General features: G+C 58.2%; 1 protein-coding gene across 3 annotated transcripts in view; it reads right to left on the bottom strand.

Annotated features, from left to right (window-relative positions):
* The window catches only part of FLNC (filamin C), a 28,141-nt gene extending 19,179 nt beyond the window's left edge, over window positions 1-8,962 (bottom strand). For all 3 annotated transcript variants that reach the window (XM_043872169.1, XM_043872170.1, XM_043872171.1), the window contains exons 1-8: window positions 8,293-8,962; window positions 3,460-3,708; window positions 1,840-1,937; window positions 1,574-1,724; window positions 1,364-1,482; window positions 1,112-1,189; window positions 741-903; window positions 286-486 (exon numbers count right to left, since the gene is read on the bottom strand). In XM_043872169.1, coding sequence (XP_043728104.1) covers window positions 286-486; window positions 741-903; window positions 1,112-1,189; window positions 1,364-1,482; window positions 1,574-1,724; window positions 1,840-1,937; window positions 3,460-3,708; window positions 8,293-8,647 — 1,414 coding nt within the window. In that variant the 5' untranslated portion in view covers window positions 8,648-8,962. The remainder of the gene's footprint in view (window positions 1-285; window positions 487-740; window positions 904-1,111; window positions 1,190-1,363; window positions 1,483-1,573; window positions 1,725-1,839; window positions 1,938-3,459; window positions 3,709-8,292) is intronic.
* Between the last annotated feature and the right edge of the window lie 6,122 nt (window positions 8,963-15,084).

Genomic DNA, 15,084 nt, shown 5'->3' with positions numbered 1-15,084 from the left:
CCCTCAACCCTTCCACCGTGGCACCTGTCTGGTACCCTTCACGGTGGCCTCCTGACCGTCCTCGGGGGCAGGGGCTGGACAGAGGAGCTCTCGGGAGCCCCACCTCTGGGCTCTTCCTTCTGCCCACTTTAAGCCTTCAGAAGGCTCCCCCTGACCCCATCCCCACCCACCCTCACCCCCCTGGTTGTAGTGCTTCATTTCCCATAAGTCCTCAGGCTTGGTAGCAACACTCTGCATCCTGGTCTTTGGCGAGGGGGGTCGTGGGGGTGGGTGAAGGGCATTTACCTTCTGCCACGTGGACGGGGAAAGGACTGCGGGTGATGGGGGCTCCAGCGAAGGCCACGTGAACCGTGTGGGGTCCCTCCATCACAGGCCTGTATGTGCAGCGGAACGTGCTGTCGCCCTTGTCCTCCAGGGCCACCTCCACGGTGTCCCGCCGGCCCTGCGGGTCCACGATTACCACGGCAACGTCCCCAGTGCCGGCCCCTGTCATGACAACGGCTGTCAGTCCCTCCTGCTCGGGTTCCCTCACCCTGAGACCACAGCCTCCTGGCTGGGCCCAGCCCCCAGCCCCCAGGCACGGCCCGACCCTGCCCCCGACAAACAGTCATGGGGTGTCCCTCCTGCTCAGGGCTCCCTCACCCTGAGACCATGGCCCTCTGGCCAGGCCCTGCCCCTGGCCCCCAGGTTCCCCCACCATGAACAGTCATGGGGTGTATGGTGGAAGGGCCCATCCCCACCTGCAGTGTAGATGTCAAAGTACGTGGGTTTGTTGGCCACATTGCCCACGGGTTCCAGGCCAGGACCACGGGCTGACACCTTGTTAGCATCTCCCAGGGCCATGCCCACGTTCACCTCAAAGGGGCTGCGTTCGATGTTCTGACCAGCAAAGAGCACGGTCACCTGGAGGTCAAAGGCCAAAGGTGAGCTTCTAGAGGAGAGCAGCTCTGGGAGGGGGGTTGAGGGGCGGGGCAGAGCCAAGCGCGGTGGGAGGCAGGTGGGGCCGGTGCAAGGGGGTGGGGCAGGGTGCGAGCTGAGAGAGGGGTCCATTCAGCCAGATGGAAGGATGTGAATGGAGTGGGGAAGACATGAGAGGGTCTACAGGGTTTACCTTGTGCAAGCCGGCAACCTTGGGCACGTAGGAGACAGCGTAGGTGCGGTTCTTGTCATTGTTGGGAACTACCTTGGCCTATGGGAAGGGAAACGATTGGCCGTCAGAGCTCCTCCTGACCCCGTGCTTCCTGCAACCCCCATGGTGAGGCCTCCCCCTTCTCCAGCATTGGAAAGTGGCCCCAGCAGCCCTCTCCAGCCCATTTCGCTGTTGGTCTGTGCTCCTGTCTGATCCCCAGTGGCCTCCCCATACCTCCTCGGTGTGGCCCTCAGGATCCTCAATGTAGACCAGAACCTCGCCCACGCCAGCATCCACTGTCTGCACAGTGAAATGGGCAGGCTGCAGCACGGTGTTACCCTGGGGCTCGATCCCTGAGGGCGGAAGGCACAGCCAGAGTTTAGGGAGAACCATCCCAGCCTGTGTCCAGCTGCCCAGAGAAGACCGTCCGGGCTCAACACATACCAGGCCCGTAGGCGATGGCCTTCTTGGGGTTCAGTTGCTTGGACCGAACAGGGGCACCAGGTTTGAGTTTGGCCTTGGGGAACTGGGACAGGTAGGTCATGACCGAATGTTCATCCACGTTGGGGTCCACGATCTCCTCGGGGGCAATCACCTGCCAGGGAGGAAGGAGTCAGAAAGTGTCCTCCATCCCCAGCATCTTGCCCAGGGAGCCTCACAGACCCAACCCCACGGCTGGCCCTCTCCAGGTCCCTTTGCTCTCCACCTACCTGGGGCACCCCGAGCCAGTCGTCCGCCTGCTGCATGGCCTCCCGGGCGTTCTCCACAGGCTGGTTGGGGTCCCAGGCCTCCCAGTCAGGGCAAAGGCCTGGAGAGATGGTGGAGGGAAGTGATGACGAGGGGGAAGCGGTCAGCCGGGACACAGAGCACCTGCTCCACCGACACCCTCCCAGGCCATGGGTTTACACTCTCTTCCCACACAGCCCCAGGCCCCTGACCAGCCAGGTTCCTGCTGACCCTACAGCCCATCAGCTGGGATGCCCATCGCTGTTTAGACGCACCACAGCCCTCCCGAGCACCAACAATGAGGCCTTTCTGCCCCAGCTGACGCAGCCTGGCACCAGTCCTGCCAGCCGGCCTCCGGCCTGCCCAGGCCCCAGCACCAACCCTGAACACCAAACCCCGGGGGAGCGCACCCCTCGCGGACCTCCCGCCTCATCCCAGCTGCCTCAGGGGTGGGCAGTCCCTGTCCCACGAGTGCCTCTGACCCATCCCTGGGAGGTCTCCTCACAGCTGCCCTGAAGCCCTAGGTGTCCATGTACTTTTCCCATATCAGGCTCGGAGCATAAGACTCTCTCTGCTTCCTAACTTCTGCCTCGGGGAAATGGAGGCACTGAAGGGCTTGTTTGAGAGGCCGAGTTCTCTCTGGGCACCCAGAACCCAGCCCTTCTGATGGGAGGACTGCTGAGGTAGCCGCAGGTCACTCCTGGGAAGGGGTGCAGGGGTTAGGGGGTGATTGGTCCAAGCCAGAGCTGGAGGAGGAGGGTGATGCTCCCTGGCGGGGAGGGGACCAGCTCAAAGGCTGGAATCCATGACTGGCCAGAACAGCTGAGCTCACTGCTGGCAGCTGAGCCAGCCATGGGCAATGGCTCAGCAGCTGGGAATGCTTCCCAGGCGGCTGGTGCCCCCGCCTCCCACTCGTTGCTCCCCAGCTGACCCCAGGCTGAGGGAGGATTCCCCCAGGGGGACATGGCTCCAAGAGGTGGGGAGACGACAGATTGTCTCAGGAGATGAGGGTCAGAAAGGGAGCCGTACGTGGGGTACCGTTCTCGTCTGTGACATCTAAGTCTTACGGGCCCTCAGTGGCCCCCACCTGCCCAGGCCAGGCCTGGGTCTCCTGCCGCTGGGGCAGCGTCACACCAGCCTCAGACCACATCATCCTGGGCCTCAACCCCTTCTCAAAGCTATCCCAGGGGCTTGCAAAAAACAGCCTTCTCCAGGCCTAAAGTCCTGGCCTTCTCTCTACAAGTCCCACCATGTTTTCTTTCTGCTGGCTGAGCAGAAATGACCCCTATGTAGCAAAATAGGAACTTCATGGAGCAGAGAGTTCCAGGTCCTGGCCGACCTCTGATTCAGTTCTGCCACAAATAAGCTGTGTGGCCTCAGAAAAGTCACTGGCCTTCTCTGGACCTCGATGTCCTTGCCACTGCAGGATCTGACAACTCATCGGGAAGGGTCTAACTCCAGCAGTGATTCTCAGCTGCAGCAGGAGGCCCTGATTCCCCCAGCCCTGGGACACACATTCTGACAAACACAAGCCTCGGCATCACCAGCTCACCCCGCACCCCTTCCTGGCTTGGGGAGCCATGGTGTGCCACGGGTCCACTCACCAGGGGCACAGTTGTCCACCAGGGCGCCCAGAGCTTTGCCGTCCTGCCAGTCGCGGTTGAAGTTGGTGATGGGCAGCTGGGGCACCTTGTTCTGGATCCAGCCGAGTAGACGCTGCTTGGGTGTCTGCTTGCGGGCATCCTCGTCGTCCTCGTCCTCCCACATGGGCATGGAGATGGAGTAGTGCAGGATCAGGGTCCAGATGAGCCCCAGGATCAGCTTCAGGTTCCCATCCACGATGGCCTTGCTGTCTGCAAGGAGGAGGGGACAAGCAGGGCTCATGAGAGCCCCACTTCTGATGCAGCACCCTCCCTCTCCTGGCCCAGCTTCTGAGGCTGCTGCTTGAGTGTTGGCTCTGGACGACTCCTCCTGGAACCTACCACTTCTCTGCCTACCACATTCTGCATCCCATGAGGCCCAGCCCTTGATGTATCTCCCACCCCCCTCAGAACAAGGCTGCATCCCAATATGTCACTTGGGCAGGTGCTTTCAACCCTTTGACAGCACTTGCATGGGCCTCCTATCAGGCTACAAGCATCTATACCGTTATGCAAGATTGTAAATCTCTAGGGGCAGACACTGTTTTGTTTTGTTTCCTTTCTTGTTTGCTTGATGTACAACAAACTGTACATATTAGAAAGTACAACTGGATACGTTTTGACAATATGTGAAAAGTGAAAGCGTTAGTCGCTCAGCCTTGTCCAACTCTTTGCGACCCCATGGACTGTAGCCCACCAGGCTCCTTGTCCATGGATTCTCCAGGCAAGAATACTGAAGTGGGTTGCCATTCCCTTTTCCAGGGTATCTTCCCAACCCAGGGATTGAACCTGGTTCTCCTGAACTGCAGGCAGATTCTTTACCATCTGAGCCACCATGGAAGCCCTACCTTTGATGATATATGCATTACCACAAATCAAGATAGTAAACACATCCACCGTTCCTCAAAGTTTCCTTTCTTTTGGGAACCATCACTCCTGCCCCTTCTAGTCTATCCTTCGAGACAACAACCAATCTGCTCTTGGTCACTATACATTAGTTCGCATTTTCCAGGATTTTATACAAATAGAATCATAGAGTATGTATCCTTTTTGTCTGCCTTCTTTCACTCTAGATACTATATTTTTCTCTCCATATATTCAGAGCCTAGAACTTAGTAAAATCTCAATAAATACTGGTTGAATGAACATTTTAAAAAGTGAAGTTGGAGAGGAGTGGGACCAACCTGGTTCCAGCCAAATTCTCCTTTGAATACTATAAAAGGCTTTTGGAACAAAGTTCTGGGAGGAGGAGGGGTTGGGGACAGTACACGTTCTGTTAATGGCAGGGACCAGTGAGATTTCACAAGAGCTGGGGGAGTGTTACCCATGTGGACTCAAGTCTCAGGAGCTGAGATCTAGACCCATCCTCTCCCTTGATAAATATTATGGACCAGAACTCCAAGATTTGGGGTGGTGGGGGGAGGCCTAGTTCCCCGTAACAGCCAGAGAGAAAGATCCAGGAGCCGGAGGTGGCTTAGAGAATAGGTTATTGAAAACCAGCTTACTTGTGAAGGGCAAGGCAGGCCTGAAATCCACCAGCTTCCCTGAGCACTGCTTTCAGGAGGTTGGGAGGGGGTGAAAGACTCAGCCTTGTTTACTGGTGTTACCCGAGAGATGGGAAAGGGTGGGGTTGGAGGTGCCCCCTTACATACCTTTTCCTGCCCGCCCCCCTAGATCTTGGGAGATAGCCTTTAGAGAGTAAAGATCCCAAAGGTGTCTCCCCTTACATATCTTTTCCAGAATGCCCCCCCGCACACACCCTGTCCCCAGCATTTCCCCAACCTGCCCCCTGGAGGGGAATCTCAGTCTCTCTGTCCCTCTGGTATTGGGCTCTGGTCCCCTTGGCTCCCCCACCCTTTCACTGATTCATCCTTCCTTCCCCAGCAGCTCCCCAGGCCCGCCCCCTTTCCCCCTGGCTCTGCTGCAGCACAATGGTTTGGCAGCTTGCAGATTCCATGACACACTCACTCCCAGACTCCCGGTGCTTTGGTGCAGTCTCTCTCAAACACACACAGGCCCAGGACATTTTCACACAGCCTTGACACCAGGGCCTCACGGCCTCTCACAACCCTGACAGCCTCCAAAGCTGGTGCTCACACACCCAGAAGTGCTTCTTGCAAACTGAAGCCAGATCCTAGGGAGGGAGGCCCTGAGGCCGCCAGGATCGCCAGGATTGGGAAGAGGTGGGGGGAATGAGGGGGGTCATTCGTATTTGCTGCAGGGAGAGGTTCCTCCCCAGCAACTGGCCCTGGGCCAGACAGCAAGTGGCAGGAGAGGGGTGGGTCCGGAGTCCCACTCTGGGAGCAGTGACCTTCCTCACCCTCCTCCCCCTCGGAGGCCAGGCAGAGGAGGGGAGCTCTGCTCAAGCCAGGCCTCTTCCTTCGTCGCACCCCACTGGGGATACCACCAAAGGGGTGGGAGGAGCTCCAGAGCCAGCCCCTGAGGACACCCCAGGCCTTGCGTGGAGTGGGGGGAGAGGAGAGGACCAGTGAGGGAGGGGCTGGGACAGCTGCTGCCCCCTGCAGCCCCTCCCTCGGTGGTTGGCTCCAGGAGAAGGAATAGCAACTGGGGAACAGCTGCGGGACAGAGCGGCCTCTAGGCCTCTTTGTTCAGAGGGGTGGAGGGGGCGGTGTGCGGGTAAGGAGGGCACACCGCCCCTTCAACCCAGGCTGTGTACCCTGCCCTCCTTCAGAGGGACTGCTCAACGCCCAGCTCCCACTCCACTCCTGGAAAGGGATATGGGGTGCCTAGAGGCTCACATTCAGTCCTGAGATGGTACCCAGAGAAGCCCCCGTCCCAGCCCCTTCCCACCACTAAGTGGGATCCAGGGAACCAGAGGAAGCAGAAAGGGGAACCCCTGACACCTCCTTCCCGATGGATGGGTAGCCGCTGCTGTCTGTGCCCCCTCCCCTCCAGCCTCCGCCTCGGGCCCAGCAGCTGAATTGCTGACAGCTTATCTCATCGGCCTCGGGAGTCAGCCACTTGGCCCAAATGGGGAACAGTTCCCCGCAGGAACGGGAAAGAAGGGTTCCTTCCCGCCCCCAAGCCAGCTTTCCCTCCTTCCCCCTCTATTCTGAGCCGGCCTCTCCAAACACAGTTGAGCCAAGGGGGCTGGAGCCAGAGGCACCACCGTGGGGGGAGGGGAGAGGTGTGCGCTCAGGAAGGATGAGGCCAGCAGAGGGGCCGAGCGCCCCCGCAGTGGGGAGGGGAGGAGGAGGTCGAGCCATTTCCTATGAAGTCTTGGTGAGGCCCCAGGCTCTCCCCTCGGGATCCCACCTGGGACAGTCAGTCCAGGCGGTCAGATCGCAGCTGCCAGGGGGGTGGAAGGGCCCAGGGCTGACACCTCGCTGACCCCTGCCACCCCCCCCCCAACCACACACTCTCGGGCAGCCCTTAGTCCCACGACACACACCAGGGTGGCCCCCTCCCCCACCCCCTGTCCTCAGCCTTGTCCTCTGGAAAGCTCAGAGACATCTGCTGTGTCACGGAGGCAGGGCTATTTCCAGGCCAGAGAGGGTGGGGTGGGGGGGGGGGGGGACAGTATTGGGCAGGAGGGGGTAAGGCGTAGAGGGGACTGGACAGGGCCAAAGGGCCCCAAGACTGACCTCAGCTACTAATTCAGGAGGCCCAGAGATGCCCTGAGGGAGGCTGAGGATAGACAGACCTTCAATTATCTGAAGAAATCTCTGGGGCAGCCTGGGGGTGGGCATTGGGCCCCCTGTGAAAGTCCCCTTCTGGGGCCCTGGGGTGCACTCCATTAAGGGGCGCTTTCCTGAAAATCACAGCAGGACACTTAAGAGCTCACCATAGGGGTAGGGGTCTCGCCCAGACCCCCAGCCTGAAGGGGTGACTGCAGAGCTGAGAGGGAACGGCCAACTCCCAGGCTCTCAGAACCCATCCTTGGCTCCCCCAGCTCCCCAGCCTGGAGTGCCTCCCCACCCCCACCCAGCACTGACACACCTTCCAAATCTGGTTACACTCAATGACTTCCTCCCTTTTCCAGGCCTTGCCTCCCTCCCCTCAGCCCAGATCATTAGCTGTAGCCAATCGGGGCTTAGGGGGTGGGCTGGGGCCGGGAGTAGATGGGAGGGAGCCCCCTCCCTGGCCTGCTGAAGTCGACGTAGGACAGGCAGGGGTTAAGGCTGCCTGCGCTCGCTCAGAGCCTTTTTAGGTTTCCGAGGCCGGGCCCTGCCGGCTCTGGCCCCTGGGCCTGAACCCAGCTGCCGAGCACATGCCGGCGGGGGGCCTGGGCCCCGTGCCCGCCCGGCCACCCGCTCTCCCGCTCTTCTTGGGATCCCTGGGACCGGGCAGCGATGGGGACCTGCCTTCAGCCTCTCCTCCCCGGTGGACGTGCTGGGAGGCTGGGAAACCATTTGCTTTGTCTGGGGGCGGGGGTGGGGGGCGCCCCCGGGAATCGGCAATGAGCATTGGCCCCGTCTTCTCAAGCCTGGGCTGGGGGTGCGGGTGGCAAGAAAGGAGACGAGGGGGTAGAAGCAGGTTGGCCAAGAGCGTGCGAAGGGACCTGAAGCTGGAGGGCTCAGAAACGGCCGGGGCTGGATGGCCCCCCCGGGAGGCCCCCTCGGGATGCCGGCAGACCAGAGCCGGGAGTGAAGGCAGGGCCCCCTCGGGGCCGGCGTGGGTGGGCTCCGGGAGAACTGGGTCAGGATCCTCTCCCGGTGCCGGGCACCCCACCCTCGGCCCTGCCTCGGCTCCCCTCGCGCCCACCCAGCCCCGAGCGCCCTGTCCCCGTGGGCCAGCCCCTCGTCGGGGCACTGCCCCCTCGCCGCCCGCACTGACCGATGGACACCAGCTTGATGTGCTCGCGCTCGAGGAACTCGAGGGCCACGGACACGTTCTCCAGCTTCATCTGGCGGAAGTTGGGGCGCGGGTGGAACTTGCGGTACATGCGCTTCTGGCTGAGCACCTCGAGCAGCGCGATGAGGCGCAGCCCGTCGCTGAGGTCGCGCTGCAGGTCGGTGAGGCGCTTGCCCACGCACTTGAGGTGCTCGTTGCACCAGCGCGTGAACGTGTTCTGCTGGATCTTCTTCCACGGCGCGTCCTCGGCCAGGTCCTTCTCCGTGGACGGCATGTCGTCCACCTCGTCGCCCAGGCCGAAGCCCGGGGCCTCGGAGTAGCCGCTGTTGTTCATCATGCTGGCGCGGGCTGGGGCGGGGGTTGGGGGCCGGCGGGGCTTGGGCTAGGGGGGCGCTGTCCGGGACGGGACCCGCGGCTGTGCGCTCCGCGGCTCTGAACTTCTCTCGCGCCCCTGGCTGGCGGGACTCGGGCGGGCCTCCTCGGCTCCTCGGCCGTGCTCTGTCTGTGTGTCTCTCTCTCCCTCCGGGGGCGGAGCGGTGCTCTGGAAAGTGCGGGCCGGGCTGAGGCGGGGGGTTTAAGAAGCCCCCGGGCCGCGTTCCCCCCGCCGAGCCCGCGGCCCCCGGGTCCACGTCAGAGCGCCGGCCTCCCAGGAATGCCGCCCGGCCCGCGGGTGGGGGCCGCGCCGAGCCCGCCGGCCCCGCCTCCTTCCCTCCCTCCCTCCCTCCCCTCCCCTCCCCCCCCCCCCCCCCCACGCGGCCCTCCATCCTGACTGGGGTCCCGGGTCTGCTGCCCTCACCCCGGGGGAAGGAGGCTCTGGCCCGAGGCCGCCAGGCTGGACAGATGAATAGTGGAGCTGGAAAGTTAGGGGGAATGACGGCTCCCAACACCCCCAAATTAAGCATCGCTAGTCAGAGATGAAATATATACGCCCCCCCCACACACACACCTTGCAGGACTAAAGAGATGCAAAGGGAAACTGAGGCCAGTGGTTCGGGCAAAACACGCTGATCGGGTGTTGACAGAATTTTCTGGACTGGCTGGTGGCAGGGCCGGGGAGACCTGGCTGCTAGCCCAGGGTATTGTCCACCTGCGGACCGGCAGGGGAAGTGTGTGTGCTTGTGTGTAGATAGACTGAGAGGAAGCGACAACTCCGCGCAGGCTGATTAGGGAGAAGGCCTGGGGTGGGGGTGCTCCACTTTACAGGTAGAAAAGTCTCCTCTGCAAGCATAAAAAAAAAAAAAAAAAAACCCTCTGCAACTCCAGGGTCCCAGGGGAAAGATGGAGGTTACCCCTGATTCAGTCCCTGTCACCAGTCCGTCTGCCCTCATCCTCTCAGAATGAAGCTGAGCTCAGAAAAGTGTACCCAGTGAGTCACACTGTGCCCCCTTCCCCCAAGTCTGACTCAACTAAGGTGACGCGAGAGGAGGCAGAGCCTCTGCCCCGTACTACCAGGGAGCCCCCTGGGCAGTGTGCCCATTTGGGCCACCGGGCAGATCCTTCCAGTCAGAGGGCAGGTTAACCAGACAAGAGACAGAGAGCCCTGCCCAGAGCAGCCACGGGGAAGTGTGATGGGGGCTGGGGGACATGGAGAGCCCTAGGGAGCCCGCCAGGAAGCCTGGGCAGGACGGGGCTCAGGGCAAGCCAAGGGCAGCTGACATCAGGGAAACTGAGGCACTCAGAGCAGATGGCCTGGGATGAAGTGAAAAAGTGGTAGAATATACTTACATAAAGAGACTATGTATTCTGAGATTCTGTAGGATAACATGTATTCCACACCTCCTGGTACCCCTTTTAGGCCAAATTTCCTCCACTTTCCCATCCTTCTGGACCCTTAAGTTTGGGCCCCAACTCAAATTGTGTGATGACTGAAATTGGGCACGTTTCTGGTGAATCATTTGACCTTATTGCTCTTCCCCAACCAAGCCCAGTTAAAAGGGAAGAGATGGTGGGCATCTCTGAGGGCATTGTGAGGGAAGAAGTTCAGGAGTTTGGTGGTGGTGGGGGGGCAGCAATAATAGTGAAAGGGCTCCATGAATGATTTCTTTCCCTTCTCATCAGTTAGGGAGGGGGAGGAGGAGAGAAGGGACCAGAAACAGAAAAGGGACCTGCTGTGCGTGACTTCGGAGCGGGGGAGCTCTGGGGGCCCTGAGAGTGACAGGCGAGATATAAATAGCTTGGGCCCCGCGGCTCATGTTCTGTCGGCTGCCTGTGACGAGGTGCTCAGGAATTCCACTCTCCTGTTGGCACCCCCTTGCCTGTCTCCAGAACTCTCGCTCCCCCCATGCCACCTTTGTCCCATGGCCAAGACCAGCCATCAGCCATCAGTGCTGTCTGTCTGCTTGAGAGGCTGAGCTCTCCTGTGGAGAGATGCCCAGCTCCTGGGGACACATGACATGTAGCTGGGTCTCACAAGGGAACTGTGTGTGTGTGTGTGTGTGTGTGTAAAAAGGCAGACTTCTGACACCCAAACTTAGGTGCCAGTTTGGGGTTCAATGATGAAGAAACTGAGATATATACATCTGGAAAAGGATGGATCCCTCTCCCTGAGCGCCTAGGGAGAAGAGAGAGGGATAGAGCGGTTTTGCTTGGAGCTGACAGCCTTTTACAAACCCTAAAGGCTCACAGTCTTGTTTTGAGGGCGTTCCCCAAGGTCCTCCAGTAAGTTGAGGTTCTCTCTTAAGGTGGTGGGAGTTCAGAGGGAAGCCAGCAAGTGGACAAAAGACTCCCCTCTCCCGCTTCTTGTTCCCTCTCTTCAGGAGAAGTCTGTGTGCAGCCCCAGGGGAGTGAGTGAATGGTCAGCAGAGGGTGCCCGGTGCCAAGGATAGTTCCCGGCACCCTTCTCACACCTCCCCTCCCCACCCCCACCCCAGAAACCAGAGCCCGTTGCTCTCCAGGATAAATCAGGGCCTGACTCAGGCCCCAGCCAGCCAGTCACAGTCAGCTACCCAGGCGCAGGTTGGTGACTCAGCCCTCAATATAGCCCATGAGCCCGGGCCGGGCCATGAGAGCTGGAACAGGCCGTGCACAATGCTGGTCCTGAGGCCTGCCAAGCGGGGGCCCCTCCCGGAGGAGGACTGACATGCTCCTCTCGGAGCCAGGCAGGGGCTCCTGGAGGGGCCTATGGGGGCTTTCATCAGCTGAGTAGTTGGGGGCTTTGCTGCTGTGGCTACAGACTGTTTATAGCCCCCTGACTCACCACCCACTGACCTGTCTCTGGAGACCAGGTTTGGCCTTTCACCTGGCCCTGCCTTTCCTACCAAGGGGCACTACTTCTCTGCCACCAATGCTGGCCATATTTAACTTGAGCTGAGAAGCATCTGAGTGAGCGAGTCCTTGTCTGAAAGGCTGTGTCTGAAGATCCTGTGTTTCCATAGCCACCTGTGATGGCACCAGGTTGGCCAGGCTCCCAGCAGGCACTTTGTTCAGTCTGTGATACCGACATGGCCCTGGCCCAGGTATGGTAGGGTTGGGAAGATACCTAGGCTGAATTCCAGCCTCTTTACCTCTGGTTCTATAGCCGTGATCAGGAAATGTAATTCTTTGGGGCCTCAGTTTTCTTGTCTGCAAAATGGAATTAATAGTACTCTCACAGGGATTTTTTTTTTTTAATGGGTGAAGATGTGAAAGTAGATAACAGGTAAAGTGATTAGCATGGTGCTGGGCAGTTAATAGGTGATCAGAAAAAACAGTTTGCATCCTCTGCTGGTATCCTGGGGACCATGTGGGTTCTAGTGAGCTGGGCCCTCCTCACAGCTACCTCTGCCCTGTGTGGCATCCGCTGCCAGCATCTTCCTCGGCTCCACTGTTCCCTTCCTTGCATCCTAACACCCCACCTGCCAGAATCAGAGCCAGAGTACTACTTACGATCTTTAGAGCCACCCACCCTGCCCCCCATTAGCAGCTGGTCATGGACAGAGGTGGCAGGTGGTGTGCCTACCATGAGGCCTGGGAAGGGAAAGCGGAGGGGGACCATGGTGCAGGGAGAGAGATAGGAAGCAGTTATGCAGAGGGCAGTAGAGGGGGAAGATGGAGGCCCAAGAGGTGTTTTGAGTCCTTGGTTCTATCTGTACCTGGGCCTGGGTGCGTGCCTGCCTGTGACATCCCTGTAGATTTAAAGCTAATTCAAGGGACTGTTTCACATTCAACAGGTAGACCTATTTAATCTACTCTGGTTACTGTGTACCTGCAAGACCAGAAAGCACAGAGCCCAAATCAACGAAGAGCACAGTCTTCTAAGATGAGCCCACAGGGACAAGTGTCCTAAAGGGAAGAGCTCTATATTTCTAAGCAAAAAGACTGAAGAAAAGGACTACTTCCCTGTCATTGTAGGCTCTGGGTTTGGGCCTGGAAAGGATCAGATAAAAGTCCTTAACAGGGGCTGACTGCCTCCCAGACCATAACCTCCATCTTGGCTTCAAATTCGAAGTTAAAGCAATGATACTCACTGGTGGGTAATCTTCCAGTCCTTTCTACCACACATGTTCTCCAGCCAACTGGTGGCTGGACTAAACTGGATAAAAAGCACAGTCTCAACAGCAAGGGGACAGGGTAGCAGGTAGATTGTGAAGGAATGTCAATTAGGTTACAACTGAGAATACGCAATCTGATATAGTTGAAGGCAGTGCTGCTCAAATTTTATTTTGCACACTAATCAACTGAGGATCTTCTTAAAATGTAGATTCTGTGTCTGGGCTTGAGCTGAGGGCTGAGATTCTACCTTCCTAACGAGTTAACAATGCTCTCGCTGCTGCTCCGTGGGCCACACTTTGAGTAGCAAGGGGCCAGTCCCCTCTAAATCCCTGTCTTCAAAGAGGAGTCACTTAGAGGGAGACCAAAGGGATCTGTGGCACTGCCTTCAATCTGCCTACTTGCAACCCTGTATATAGGGGCTGGTCACCACTTGGGCCCTGGCCCCAGGTCTCCTAGGGGTCCCAGTCAGCCTTGCCACCCCTCTGGGCTGCACACAATTTTAAAATCTCCTAATTCTAAATGTCTTTGCTACTCCCCCAAGGAAAAGACTGCGGAAGAAATAAATTCATTTAGTGCTCAGTAGTGCCCACCCCAGTATATACTCGATAGTCACGTGCTACTTTGGATATCTGGAGAGAAAAACAAACTCCTTTGGTATCAGGTAGAAAGGAGGCAGAGAGGAGTCCCAGGAAACCAGCAGTTATGGGGACCATTCTGCCCAGTATGGTGTGTGAATACATGTGGGGACTTTATTATTGATTTATGGTTGTGCTGGGTCTCTGTTGTCGTGGGTGGGTTTTCTCTAGTGGGGGCGAGGGGTGCTGCTCTTCATTGTGGTGCACGGCCTTCTCCTTGTGGTGGCTTTTCTTGCTGCAGAGCGTGGGTTCCAGGTGCAGGGGCTGCAGCAGTTGAGGCTCGCGGATCCCAAAGCACAAGCTCAGTAGCTGTGGTGCCTGGGCTTGGTTGCTTCCCTGCACATGGAATCTTCCTGGACCAGGGGTTGGGCCTGTGTCCCCCGCATTGGCAGGCAGGCTCTTATCCTCTGTACTAGCAGGCAAGTCCCTGTGGGCTTTCACGTGGAAACAGCCATGATGAGAACAACCCATCACAGAGGGTTCCACAGGAACGAAGGCCAACAGGAACACTCATCAATTATTCTCATCATTCTGCTTGTTTCCACTGAGACCGACTAAGTCCTCTGCCTTGCTCCAAACTGCAGGAGGCTGACCTTGAAAGACTGTCACCTGGGCACCTCTGCTCTCTAGCCGCTAGTTGGGAACTGGCAGGAGAGAAGAGAGGGTGGAGCAGCACATACACTCCCCATCTCACCATGGCTCTGACAAAGGCCACAGCCCCTGTGGTCACTGTGTGTGTCTGGCCCACAGTGTGTGTCTGGCCCACGCCAGGTCTCCAGCTCTTGCTTCCTCCCCTTCCCCCTTCAAGCCCATGATGGCAGCACTTTTCCACTGTTGCTGGTGCCTGGTGCTTGGTCGTTCAGTCGTGTCCAACTCTCTAGGGCCCTATGGACTGTAGCCCGCCAGGATCCTCTGTCCGTGGAATGTTCCAGGCAAGAATACTGGCATGGGTGACCATTTCCTACTCCAGGGGATCTTTCCAACCCAGGGATCATACCTGCTTCTCTTATATCTCCTGTATTGGCAAGTGGATTCTTTACCACTGAGCCACCTGGGAAGCCCACTGTTGCCCCGGGACTTCACCATTTCTTGTTGGTTCTCCTACCTCTGCCCTCTGCACATAGTCTGTTCACTAAAAACTCTTCAGCTAAAGTTTTTCTCTTTTTTTTGTCTGCATGGCTTGTGGGATCTCAGTTCCCCAACCAGGGACTGAACCTGTGCTGTGGCAGTGAAAACCTGAATTCCAACCCTGAGGCCACTGGACTCCCTTCAGTTCACTGCTAGGAGCCTGGGTGATTTTAAGTCATCTCTGAGGGTAAATAGCTCAAGAAGTCATAAGAACTAAGCCACGAAGGCCCACACACAGATCTTCTCAGGGCATCCTCCTCACGGGACCCAAGGGCAGGCCATGTGGCCCCCTCACACAAAGCACCCAGATCATTCCATTTCTCTATGCTCAGATGAGTCCCTCAAGATTAGGGTAAGTGTGGACAGAACAATCCATTTGTGACTTGGCTGGCCACACAAGGAGCCAACCTCATTGTTGAGGTCATTGGCAGGGTTAGAAATTGTAGGGAGGTGCCAGACCCTTAGTGAGTACCTGGTTAGAGGGAAACCACTCTGTTCTGGTTGTGTTGTGAGGTGCTAAACAAGTAAAAAGCCACAAAGT

Source organism: Cervus elaphus, chromosome 18, assembly GCF_910594005.1.
Source record: "Cervus elaphus chromosome 18, mCerEla1.1, whole genome shotgun sequence".
Taxonomy (NCBI): domain Eukaryota; kingdom Metazoa; phylum Chordata; class Mammalia; order Artiodactyla; family Cervidae; genus Cervus; species Cervus elaphus.
Note: the sequence above shows the minus strand (reverse complement) of the source record. Positions and strands in the feature narration are given on the sequence as shown.